The sequence below is a fragment of the Bos indicus x Bos taurus genome, chromosome 12, assembly GCF_003369695.1.
Source record: "Bos indicus x Bos taurus breed Angus x Brahman F1 hybrid chromosome 12, Bos_hybrid_MaternalHap_v2.0, whole genome shotgun sequence".
NCBI classification, from domain to species: Eukaryota; Metazoa; Chordata; class Mammalia; order Artiodactyla; family Bovidae; genus Bos; species Bos indicus x Bos taurus.
Genome location: NC_040087.1, coordinates 71,786,789 through 71,800,233, shown reverse-complemented (window position 1 = coordinate 71,800,233; position 13,445 = coordinate 71,786,789). Strand labels below are relative to the sequence as shown.

The 13,445-nt window shown below is 40.9% G+C and overlaps 1 protein-coding gene across 1 annotated transcript in view; it reads left to right on the top strand.

Annotated features, from left to right (window-relative positions):
* The window catches only part of LOC113902127 (multidrug resistance-associated protein 4-like), a 197,462-nt gene that overhangs the window by 29,321 nt on the left and 154,696 nt on the right, over window positions 1-13,445 (top strand). Inside the window, exons 5-7 of the mRNA XM_027557082.1 lie at window positions 520-609; window positions 2,095-2,258; window positions 12,275-12,400. Coding sequence (XP_027412883.1) covers window positions 520-609; window positions 2,095-2,258; window positions 12,275-12,400 — 380 coding nt within the window. The remainder of the gene's footprint in view (window positions 1-519; window positions 610-2,094; window positions 2,259-12,274; window positions 12,401-13,445) is intronic.

The window sequence follows — 13,445 nt, the reverse complement described above, 5'->3', positions numbered from 1 at the left end:
CATCGAGTCAGTGATGCCATCCAGCCGTCTCATCCTCTGTCCCCTTCTCCTCCTGCCCCCAATCCCTCCCAGCATCAGAGTCTTTTCCAATAAGTCAACTCTTCGCATGAGGTGGCCAAAGTACTGGAGTTTCAGCTTTAGCATCATTCCTTCCAAAGAAATCCCAGGGCTGATCTCCTTCAGAATGGACTGGTTGGATCTCCTTGCAGTCCAAGGGTCTCTCAAGAGTCTTCTCCAACACCACAGTTCAAAAGCATCGATTCTTCGGTGCTCGGCCTTCTTCACAGTCCAACTCTCACATCCATACATGACCACAGGAAAAACCATAGCCATGACTAGACGAACCTTTGTTGGCAAAGTAATGTCTCTGCTTTTGAATATGCTATCTAGGTTGGTCGTAACTTTCCTTCCAAGGAGTAAGCGTCTTTTAATTTCATGGCTGCACTCCATTTTGCTATGTTGTAAGATTGACTTGGTATCACCTTAGCAATCCAATTCTCTGTATCTTTCTCTCACTAGGTACTTCGTCTGAGTAGCTCAGCCATGGGGAAGACCACCACAGGCCAGATAGTCAACCTGCTGTCTAACAATGTGAACATGTTTGATCAGGTAAGCTGCCCCTGAGGGATCCTCTTCCATTTCCCATCCTTCTTACTGAATGTAGCTTATTGGGATGCCAGGTGCCAGGGTTTGGTGTCAGCCAGGGTTCTGTTGAGGACCTAAGACAAGGGTCCTTTTTATCCAATTCTTCTGTATGCATCTTTGATGTAACAATGTATGTTGTCCTGTGGATGAGAATTTTGTGTTTCTAATAATAGGCAGCAGGATTCTTTCCCAGCTTGCTTAGTGTCCCTAGGGGTCCTCCTGCTGTGGCCCTTCTTGGCACATGGTGTTGGTGTTGCTGGGCTGTCTTCCTCCTCGTCTGGATGATGAAGGCCTGTTGGGCAGTGGTTGTTCTTTCCCTGGTCAGTGCCTGCTGTATAGGGAGCCTGTGAGGAATAATGCCAAGTGGATGGTCCTCAGCCAGAAACAACCTACTCTCTGCAGTCCCCTCACACTCTTTTTTCCCACTTTATGAATAGATCACATTACCCAGGGCATTGTAGCTGTTGATCAGATCTGTACTGCACTAGACCACTTCTCCTTCAATTATTCATTCATCAAACATGAAGTAAGACTTCTACTCAGTTTTAGGGATAAATTAGGCTTAGTTTTTGCCCCCCCCCCCCACACACAAAGCCACAGCCTGTCAGGGAGGTAAATACTTAAGTAATTACTGGAGAGAGTAGTAGGTACCATAATATAGGCTCTCCTGGGGAGATGGTGGCTGAATTTTGGAACAAAGAGAGTTTGGGGCAACCCAGAGCTCATCTGTGTTGTGGATAAAATTCAGATCTTCCTACCAGTGCTGCTGGTTGGGTTCTCCCTGGCTGGTCCTGTGCTGCCCCAGAACAATGTCATCTGGGGTAGATGCGTGGATTTCTGCTTTAGCAGGTTTAAAACCCACTGTGATCATTTCTGTTTTGGTTCCTATATCTTCCTTCAGTTCAGTTCAGTTGCTCAGTTGTGTCCAACTCTTTGTGACCCCATGAATAGCAGTGCGCCAGGCCTCCGTGTGCATCACCAACTCCCGGAGTTCACTCAGACTCATGTCCATTGAGTCAGTGATGCCATCCAGCCATCTCATCCTCTGGCGTCCACTTCTCCTCCTGCCCCCAATCCCTCCCAGCATCAGAGTCTTTTCCAATAAGTCAACTCTTTGCATGAGGTGGCCAGAGTACTGGAGTTTAAGCTTTAGCATCATTCCTTCCAAAGAAATCCCAGGGCTGATCTCCTTCAGAATGGACTGGTTGGATCTCCTTGCAGTCTAAGGGACTCTCAGGAGTCTTCTCCAACACCAACAGTTCAAAAGCATCAATTCTTCAGTGCTCAGCCTTCTTCACAGTCCAACTCTCATATCCATACATGACCACTGGAAAAACCATAGCCTTGACTAGACAGACCTTTGTTGGTACAAGCATATTATTTCTATATTGTGTCCTTACTTGTGTTGTTTTTTATAATATCCTAAGAAGGCTTATCTTTTTCTTTAAGGTAACAATGTTCTTGCACTATCTGTGGGTGGGGCCACTGCAGGCAATTGCAGTGACTGCTCTGCTCTGGATGGAAACAGGAATATCGTGTCTTGCTGGGATGGCGGTTCTTATTTTCCTTCTGCTGTTGCAAAGCTGCTTTGGGATGTGGTTTTCATCACTCCGGTAAGTGAAACACTGGTTTTAAAAATAGGTAACATATATTTTGTGACAACTACAATCTGTTGGATGCTTTTGTTTAAAAAATAAAATGCTTTCTCTGATCTCTTCTTTGTGTGTGTTTGTAGACCCTTCAGGCTTAGTTTAGCCAGTGGTGGCTCCAGCTTTAAGCTGAAGGATAATCTTGAAGCAGGAAAAGTTATGGGATTTTCCAGACCCTCTCAGCACTGTACCTGAATATGTAGAGTATCCTTGAGCATAATGTACCGATATTGAAGTTATTTAAACATTATTATAGTAATAATCCTACAGGCTCAATCTCAGCTGCATGCATTTTTGTTATGCTTGGGTTAGAGTGATTTTCCCAGTATGTATATTCATGTCTTATTTTTAATTCAACATTTCCATTAATTTATAAGTGTCCAAGGACAAAGTCAGTTTTGATTAATTTTTTAAATCAATCTATTTATTTTAATCGGAGGCTAATTACTTTACAATATTGTGGTGATTTTTGCCATACATTGACATGAATCAGCCACGTGTATATATGTGCCCCCCCCCACCCTAAACACCCCTCCCACGTCCCTCCCCATCCCATCCCTCTGGGTTGTCCCAATGCACCAGCTTTGAGTGCCCTGTTTCATGTACCAAACTTGAACTGGTCATCTATTTCACATATGGCAATATACATGTTTCAATGCTGTTCTCTCAAATTATCCAACCCTGAGAAGGAAATGGCAACCCACTCCAGTGTTCTTGCCTGGAGAATCCCAGGGACGGGGGAGCCTTGTGGGCTGCCGTCTATGGGGTTGCACAGAGTCGGACACGACTAAAGTGACTTAGCAGCAGCAGCACCTTCTCCCACAGAGTCAAAAAGTCTGTTCTTTACATCTGTGACTGTTTTGCTGTCTCACATATGGGGTCATTGTTACCATCTTTCTAAATTCCATAAATATGCATTAATAAACTGTATTGATGTTTTTATTTCTGACTTACTTCACTCTGTATAATAGGCTTCAGTTTCATCCACCTCATTAGAACTGATTCAAATGTGTTCTTTTTAATAGCTGAGTGATATTCCATTGTGTATATGTACCACAGCTTTCTTATCCATTCATCTGCCGGTGGATATCTAGGTGGCTTCCATGTCCTAGCTATTGTAAACAGTGCTGTGATAAACATTGGGGTACACATGTCTCTTTCAGTTCTGGCTTCCTCAGTGTATATACCTAGCAGTGGGATTTGTGGGTCATATGTTAGTTCTATTTCCAGTTTTTTAAGGAATCTCCACACTGTTCTCCAGAGTGGTTGTACTAATTTGCATTCCCACCAGTAGTGTAAGGGGGTTCCCCTTTCTCCACACACTCTCCAGCATTTATTGTTTGTAGAATTTTTGATAGCAGCCATTCTAACCATCATGAGATGGTACCTTGTTGTGGTTTTGATTTGCATTTCTCTGATAATGAGTGATGTTGAGAATCTTTTCATGTGTTAGCCCTCTGTATGTCTTCTTTGGAAAAATGTCTGTTTAGTTCTTTGGCCCATTTTTGGATTGGGTCATTTATTTTTCCAGTATTGAGCTGCATGAGCAGGTTGTATATTTTTAAGATTAATTCTTCATTTGCTTCATTTGCTACTATTTCTCCCATTCTGAAGGCTGTCTTTTCACCTTGTTTATAGTTTCCTTCATTGGGCAAGAGCTTTTAACTAAGTTCCATTTATTTTTGCTTTTATTTCCATTACTCTGGGAGGTGGGTCATAGAGGATCTTTCTGTGATTTATGTCAGAGTGTTTTGCCTATGTTTTCCTCTAGGAGTTTTATAATTTCTGGTCTTACACTTAGATCTTTCATCCATTTTGAGTTTATTTTTGTGTATAGTGTTAGAAAGTGTTCTAATTTCATTCTTTTACAGGCAGTTGACCAGTTTTCCCAGCAAAACTTGTTAAGGAGATTGTCTTTTCTCCATTGTATATTTTTGCCTCCTTTGTCAAAGATAAGGTATCCATAGGTGTGTGGATTTATCTCTGGGCTTTCTGTTTTGTTCCATCGATCTATATTTCTGTCTTTGTGCCAGTACCATACTGTCTTGATAACTGTAGCTTTGTAGTATAGCCTGTATTCAGGCAGGTTGAGTCCTCCAGTTCCATTCTTCTTTCTCAAGATTGCTTTGGCTAGTCGAGGTTTGTTATATTTCCATACAAATTGTGAAATTATTTGTTCTAGTTCTCTGAAAAATACTGATGGTAGCTCGATAGGGATTGCATTGAATCTATAGATTGCTTTGGTAGTATATTCATTTTCACTATATTGATTCTTCTGTTCCATGAACACAGTATATTTCTCCATCTATTTGTGTCATCTTTGATTTCTTTCATCAGTGTTTTATAGTTTTCTATATACAGGTCTTTTGTTTCTTTATGTAGATTTATTCCTAAGTATTTTATTCTTTTCATCTCAGTGGTGAATGCAATTGTTTCCTTAATTTCTCTTTCTGTTTTCTCATTGTTAATGTATAGGAATGCAAGGGATTTCTGTGTATTAATTTTATATCCTGCAACTTTACTATACTCATTGGTTAACTCTTGTAATTTTCTGGTGGTGTCTTTAGGATTTTCTATGTAGAGGATCATGCCATCTGTAAACAGAGAGATTTTTCCTTCTTTTCCAATCTGGGTTCCTTGTATTTCTTTTTCTTTTCTGATTGCTGTGGCCAAAACTTCCAAAAATATGTAGAATGGTAGTGGTGAGAGTGGGCACCCTTGTCTTGTTCCTGACTTTAGGGGAAATGCTGTCAGTTTTTCACCACTGAGGATAATGTTTGCTGTGGGTTTATTGTATATGGCTTTTATTATGTACAGGTATGTTCCTTCTATGCCTGCTTTCTGAAGGGTTTTTTATCATAAATGGATGTTGAATTTTGTCAAAGGCTTTCTCTGCATCTATTGAGATAATCATATGGTTTTTATCTTTCAATTTGTTCATGTGGTGTATCACATTGATTGATCTGCAAATATTAATGAATCCTTGCATCCCTGGGATAAAGCCCACTTGGTCATGATGTATGATCTTTTTAATATGTTGTTGGATTTTCTTTGCTAGAATTTTGAGAATTTTTACATCTATGTTCATCAGTGATATTGGCCTGTAGTTTTCTTTTTTTTGTGGCATCTTTGTCTGGTTTTGTTATTAGGGTGATGGTGGCCTCATAGAATGAGTTTGGGAGTTTCCCTTCCTCTGCAATTTCCTGGAAGAGTTTGAGTAGGATAGGTGTTAGCTCTTTAAATTTTTGATAGAATTCACCTGTGAAGCCATCAGGTCCTGGGCTTTTGTTTGTTGAAAGATTTTTGATTACAGTTCTGATTTTCATGTTTGTGATTGGCCTGTTAAGATTTTCTATTTCTTCCTTGTTCAGTTTTGGAAGGTTGTACTTTCCTAAGAATTCATCCATTTCTTCCAAGTTGGCCATTTTATTTGCATATAGTTGCTGATACTAGTCTCTTATGATCTTTGTATTTCTGTGTTGTCTGTTGTGATTTCTCCATTTTCATTTCTAATTTTGTTGATTTGATTCTTCTCCATTTCTTCGTTGATGAGTCTGGCTAATGATTTGCCTATTTTATTTACCTTCTCAAGGAACCAGCTTTTAGTTCTGTTGATTTTTGCTATAGTCTCCTTTGTTTCTTTTTCATTAATTTCTGCTCTAATTTTTATGATTTCTTTCCTTCAACTAACCCTGGGGTTCTTCATTTTTTTTTTTCCTAGTTGATTTAGGTGTAAAGATAGGTTATTTATCTGATTTTTCTTTTGTTTCTTGAGGTAAGCGTGTATTGCTATGAACCTTTGTCTTAGCACTGATTTTACTGAATCCCATAGGTTTTGGGTTGTTGCGTTTTCATTTTCATTTGTTTCTATGCATATTTTGATTTCCTTTTTGATTTCTTCTGTGATGTGCTGGTTATTCAGAAGCGTGTTGTTTAGCTTCTATATGTTTGTATTTTTAATAGTTTTTTTCCCCTCTGCTGCTGCTGCTAAGTCGCTTCAGTCATGTCTGACTCTGTGTGATCCCATAAATGGCAGCCCACCAGGCTCCCCCGTCCCTGGGATTCTCCAGGCAAGAAACTGGAGTGGGTTGCCATTTCCTTCTCCAATGCATGAAAGTGAAAAGTGAAAGTGAAATCGCTCAGTCGTGTCTGACTCTTAGCGACCCCATGGACTGCAGCCTACCAGGCTCCTCGGTCTATGGGATTTTCCAGGTAAGAGTACTGGAGTGGGGTGCCATTGCCTTCTCCGTTTCCCCTCTAGTTGACATATAATCTTACCACATTGTGATTCAAAAAGATGCTTGAAATGATTTCAATTTTTTTTTTTTTTTAATTTACCAAGGGTAGGTTTATGGCCCAGGATGTGATCTATCCTGGTGAATGTTCCATGTGCACTTGAGAAAAAGGTGAAATTCATTGTTTTGGGTGAAACGTCATATAGATATCAGTTAGGTCTAACTGGTCCATTGTATCATTTAAAGTTTGTGTTTCCTTGCTAATTTTCTGTTTGGTTGATCTATCCATAGGTGTGAGTGGGGTACTAAATTTTCCCACTATTATTGTGTTACTGTTAATTTCCCCCTTTGAAACCTGTTAGCATTTGCCTTATGTATTGAGGTGCTCCAATGTTGGGTGTATGAAAGTGATAGTGAAAGTCACTCAGACGTGTCCAACTCTTTGCAACCCCATAGACTTTATAGTCCATGGAATTCTCCAGGCCAGAATACTGGAGTTGGTAACCTTTCCCTTCTCCAGGGGATCTTCTCATCCCAGGGATTGAATCCAGGTCTTCTGCATTGCAGGAAGATTCTTTACCAGCTGATCCACGAGGGAAGCCCAAGAATACTGGAGTGGGTCTCCTATCCCTTCTCCAGTGGATCTTCCTGACCCAGGAATCAAACTGGGGTCTCCCATATTGCAGTCGGATTCTTTGCCAGCTGAACCACAAGGGAAGGCCAAGAATACTGAATACTGGAGTGGGTAGCCTATCCCTTCTTTAGAGGATCTTCCTGACTCAGGAATCAAATCAGGGTCTCCTCCATTGCAGGCAGATTCTTTACAAACTGAGCAATGAGGGAACACCTTGTTGGGTGCATATATATTTATAATTGTTATATCTTCTTCTTGGATTGGTCCTTTGACCACTATGTAATGTTTTTCTTTGTTTCTTTTCACAGCCTTTCTTTCAAAGTCTATTTTATCTAATATAAGTATCACTACTTCTGCTTTCTTTTGGTCTCCATTTGCATGAAATACCTTTTCCAGCCCTTCACTTTCAGTCTGTATGTGTCCCTTGGTTTGAGGTGGGTCTCTTGTAGACAGCATATAAGGGGTTTGTTTTTGTATATTCTTTCAGCCAGTCTTTGTCTTTTGATTGGGATATTCAACCCATTTACATTTAAGGTAATATTGATAATTATGATCCTGTTGCCACTTATTTTGTTGTTTTGTGTTTGAGTTTATAAACCTTTTCTGTGTTTCCTGTCTAGAGAAGATCCTTTAGCATTTGTTGAAGATCTGGTTTGGTGGTGCTGAGTTCTCTCAGATTTTGCTTGTCTGTAAAGCTTTTGATTTCTCCTTCATATTTGAATAAGATGCTTGCTGGGTATAGTAATCTGGGTTTTAGGTTTTTTCTCTTTCATCACTTTAAGTATGTCCTGCCATTCCTTTCTGGCCTGAAGAGTTTCTATTGAAAGGTCAGATGTTATCCTCATGGGGATCTCCTTGTGGGTTATTTGTTACTTTTCCCTTGCTGCTTTTAATATTTTCTCTTTGTGTTTGATCTTTGTTAGTTTGATTAATATGTGTCTTGGGGTGTTTCACCTTGGGTTTATCCTGTTCGGCACTCTCTGGGTTTCTTGGACTTTGGTGGCTATTTCCTTCCCCACTTTAGGGAAGTTTTCAACTATTATCTCCTCAAATTTTCTCATGCCTTTCTTTTCATCTTCTGCTTCTGGGATTCTTATGATTTGAATGTTGGGACATTTTACATTGTCCCAGAGGTCTCTCAGGTTGTCCTCGGTTCTTTTAATTCTTTTTTATTTTTTCCTCTCTTCTTCATTTATTTTCACCATTCTATCTTCCATCTCACTTATCCTATCTTCTGCCTCAACTATTCTACTGTTGGTTCGTTGCAGAGGGCTTTTGACCTCAGCTATTGCATTATTCATTGTTGATTGACTCTTCTTTATCTCTTCTAGGTCCTTGTTAAACATTTCTTGCATCTTCTCAATCCTTGTCTCTAGTCTATCTGTAACTCCATTTTGTTTTCAAGATTTTGGATCATCTTTACTATCATTATTCTGAATTCTTTTTCAGGTAGATTCCCTATCTCCTTCTCTTTTGTTTGATTTTGTGGGCACTTATCATGTTGCTTTACCTGCTGAATGTGTCTCTGCCTTTTCATTTTGTTTAAATTGCTGTGTTTGGGCCACCCTTTCTGTTTGCTGGCAGTTCATGGTTCCTCTGTATTGTGGAGCCTTCTCCCTGTGGGTGGGGTTGGATTAGTGGTTTGTCAAGGTTTCCTGGTTAGGGGAGCTTGTGTCTGTGTTCTGGTGGGTGGAAATGGATCGCTTCTCTCTAAAGTGCTATGAAGTGTTTGGTAATGAGTTTTGGGATGTCTATGGGTTTGGCATGGCTTTGGGCAGCCTGTCTTTTAATGCTCAGGGCTGTGTTCCTGCTTTATTGGAGAATTAGCATGGTATATCTTGCTCTGGAACTTGTTAACTCTTGGGTGGAGCTGGTTTCAGTGTAGGAATGTATCCTTTTGGGTAAGCTCTTGTCTATTAATATTCCATGGAATCAGGAGTTCCCTGATGTTCTCAAGTTTTGGAGTTAAACCTTCTCCCTCTGGCTTTCAGTCTTATTCTTATAGTAGCCTCAAGACTTCTCCATCCATATAACACAGATGATAAAACATCTAGGTTAGTGGTGAAGCAGTTCTCCACAGTGAGGGACACCCAGAGAGGTTCACAGACTTACATGGAGAAGATGGAGAAGGGAGATAGAAGTGACCAGGAGAAAAAGAGGGGGAGTCAAAACGGGAGAGATCCATCTAGCCAGTAATCAATTCCTTAAGTGTTCTCACCGCCCAGAACACCAAGAGACATTCACAGAGTCAAGTAGAGAAGAGAAAGGGGAGGGAGGAGATATAGGTGACCTGGGGGAGAAAAGGGAGAGTCAAAAATGGTGACAGCAATAAAATCAGCCAGCAATTTCACACACCTAAGTGAAAATGGGTACTGAAGATTATATTCCTAAAGGTACAAAATTGAAAACAAATACCAAAAAGCAAAGATTAAAAATCTAGAGTAGAGGTTAGACTCTCAGAAATACAATATTAAAATTATAAAACAAAATCAATTATAAAATTATGAAAAATATATATGTAAATTTGCTTTAAAAATGGGGTCTTTTTTGCAAGATAATAGTTTACAAAAATGAAAATCAAAGGAGTAATAAGGGACTTAAAAATTAATAAGTGATAATAGTAAAAATATATCTGGGAATTTCTCTGGAGCTGTTGTGGGCAATGTGGTGTCAGTTCAGTTTCAGATAGTTCCTTGTTCCAGCTTGTACTTCTTCTCAAGGTCTATTGGCCCCCTCCAATGCTTAGTCAATGTTAACTACAGGGTTTTAACCTGTTGAACCTGTCACTTCCAGAGTGGTTCCCTCTTCTTTGTTTATTTTGGCTTCCTCTGTTTGCAAGTCTCTTCAATGTCTAATTTCCACCCTGACACAAAGGGGTGAAGGTGGTCGCTTATTTAGGCTCTCTTGTTCAGTTCTGTCATGGGGAGGGGGAGACATTGCAAACAAATATTGCTGGCATGTGTGGGGAGTGTTCAGAGTGTAAGGACCACACTGGGTTTGCCAAAGCTCAAGGTGGCATGTGTATCCTGGGTCTACACTGCTCAGGCTCCAGGGTCCTCTGCAGGGGTACTGTCCAAAGTGGGTCTGCCTTTTCGTGCACTTCCCAGGTCTAAGCTGCTCAGGTTCCTGGGTACTCCACAAGGGCACAGACTCATTTGGGCGTGCATTTTGTGCCTTTCCCAGGTCCAAGCAGCACCAGGTACTTGGTGAGCACACTGTCCCAGGTGAGCCATGCATCTTAATCACCTCCCTGGTTCATGCTGCTTGGTATCCCATGTGAGCTGGGAGAGCACGATCTCAGGTGTGCTGTGTGAGAGGTGTGTCTCCTCTGGGAAGCTGATCTCAGGCTATGACACTCCTGGCAGATGTCAACCGTCCAGGATCCCAGGAAGACGTGGTTAGCAATTGGGAACCTGCTCACAGTTTGGTGGAGGATGCTGGTCCCTGGGGCCGAGATTGCAGCACTCCCTTTACTGTGTGGCTCTTGGTGTCACACACCTGCCTGTCTGCCTCTGGGGAGCTGCGGGGGAGGGGCCTGTATGCAGCCGGCTAGCTCTTCTTTGGTGTTAGCTCAATCCTTTGTTCCGTGAGTGGGCCAGGCTGTGCGTTAGAGCCTTTCATGGGCAAGTTCTCTCTCTTTCTCTCTCTCTCTCTCTTTTTTTTTTATCTCTGGCAATCGCATAGTTTGGGTTGCTATCTCATGTTAGCTCCCTCAGATTGTCCTCAGGGCATTCAGGCCCGGTCCTTACCCTAAGTACTGATTATGCAGCCTGTGCCTCCCTGTCCAGTCCCCACTTGGTAGCAGATGCGAGTGTCTGGGCTTCTTTGCTCACAGTTGCGGTTAGGTGCATATTCTGTGGTTTTTTTTTTTTTTTTTCCTCCTGTTTATGTTGCCCTCTGAGATTCTAAAACTCCCCACAGACCTGCCTGTGAGAGGGTTTCCTACTGTGTGGAAACTTCTCTTCCTTCACAACTCCCTCCCCAGGACAGGTGTCTGTCCCTAACTCTTTGTCTCTCTTTGTGTCTTTTATATTTTGTCATACCTCTTTTTGAAGAGATTAGGCTGCCTTTCTGGGTGCATAGTGTCTTCCACTAGCATTTAGAAGTTGTTTTGTGGAAGTTGCTCAGCATCCAAATGATCTTTTGATGAATTTGTGGGGCAAAAGTGGTCTCCACATCCTATTCCTCTGCCATCTTGGGGCCACCCACAGTCTTGATTAATTATGTCTTTATTAGGACTTCCCTGGTGGCTCAGACATCTAAAGTGTCTGCCTACAATGTGGGAAAGATCCTCTGGATAATGAAATGGCAACCCACTACAGTACTCTTGCCTGGAAAATCCCATGGACAGAGGAGTGTGGTAGGCTACAGTCCATGGGGTTGCAAAGAGTTAGACACGACTGAGCAACTTCACTTTCATAAAGTCCCACAGTCTCAGCAGCATATGTGGTAGAAAGGTAACTGGTGATGAAGGGCATAATGGTGATGAGTTAGAGCTGAGGCAGGTTCCAGAGGGTTGGAAGTGGATTATTGTTCAGAATGTCAGGTGGTGAAGGTGTGTTGTTTGAGTTGTTTTGTGTCTGTGTGTACCATTACATGTGGTATTTTTCTTTACTTGAAATTTCTTTTCCTCTCTTTGCTGTCAAGAGATGTTCCTTATCCTTTGAGGCCCTATTCCAGTGCTACAAGGTCTTTGAAGTTTTACTTGTTCTCCTTTCCTGATGTTATTAACAGCCTCATCTTTTCTGTTCCCCAGAATTTTACTCCTATTTTATTACAGCACAGACACTGTCTTCCTGTTAGATTCCTTTCTGCCTTTCCTGTTCAACCACCATCTTCTTGGGCAGATCATTTGTATCTGACTCACTTCAGGTCTTCCTTGGCTGATACTGCAAGTTCTCTGAATTAGTCTTTGCATTAGGCTGAGTTGTTGACTTCCTAGAAGTCTTTTTCTCCATTTGTACTTTGAGTAGGACCTGCCTGTGATGTTGGCACAGAGGAGCTGTAGGGAATCATTTGATCTCTGGTCCCTCCCTGTGCCCACTGCTGCTGATGCTACAGAAAGTTAGTATGTGATCACTAAGGCTTATCTCTCACGTCTGTCCCCTTAGGAGTAAGACTGCAGCTCTCACAGACGACAGGATCAGGACCATGAATGAATTTATAAGTGGCATCAGAACAGTAAAAATGTATGCTTGGGAAAAGTCACTTATAGACCTTATTACCAGCTTGAGAAGGTAAGTTTTTGTATATGTCACACCATATTTTTGTACTCCCCTCCACAATTTTTACTGAATTTACTTATTATTTTTGGAGGATAATTACTTTACAGTGTTGTGATGGTGTCTGCTATACATCAAGGTGAATCAGTCATAATTATATATACATATATATCCCCACCTTCTTGAACCTCTGCCTTCTACTCCCCCCATTCCACCTCTCTAGGTTGTCACAAAACACTAGGCTAGCCTCCCTGTGTTGTATAGCAGCTTCCTGCTAGTTATCTATTTTACACATGACAGCATATACATGTCAATGCTACTTTCTCAATTTGTCCTACCTTCTCCCTCCTGCTTTGTGTCTCTGAGATTGTTCTCTGCATCTGTGTCTCCATTTATTCTCTGTGAATAGGTTCATCAGTTCTATTTTTCTAGATTCGATATATATGCATTAATATTTGCTTTTCTCTTTCTGACTTGCCTCACTCTGTATAACCGGTTCTAGGTTCACCTACGTTACTACAGTTGACTTTTCTGAATGAATTTTGAAGTCTTACCAAGTTTTTCACATTACGATGAACTTAAATTCTATGCACTCCACCCCCAACATGTGGCAGAAAGTTTAAGTAGAATAGGGGAGACATCATTTTAACATGCTCTTCCACTTACTGTCTTCTTAAAGGAAAAATTTATATGTGCTTCTTACTTATATAGAAATGAATTTCCAATTATTTCTTAGTACCAGAAACCCCCCAAAGGCAGTAATTTCAAGATGTTAGTATTTTTTTCCTGTCTTTTATATTTATTTTTACCTAACAATACTCCTTAGCTTTTTCACTGTCTATAAAGTCTTGTCATGTATGGAAATCAATTACAAAAGAACTCCACAAGGTAAGTTTTGTTTTCTTACCCAATATAGAAACATAAACAGAGACATGATGGTTGATGGTTAAATGTTTCAGGTAGTAGAGTATGTAATTGCTGGAAATCAGTCTTTAGCTGAAAAGTCCAAAGCCTTTTCTGATGATGATGATAGCAAGTGGATTTTCTGTCTCTCTGTCCT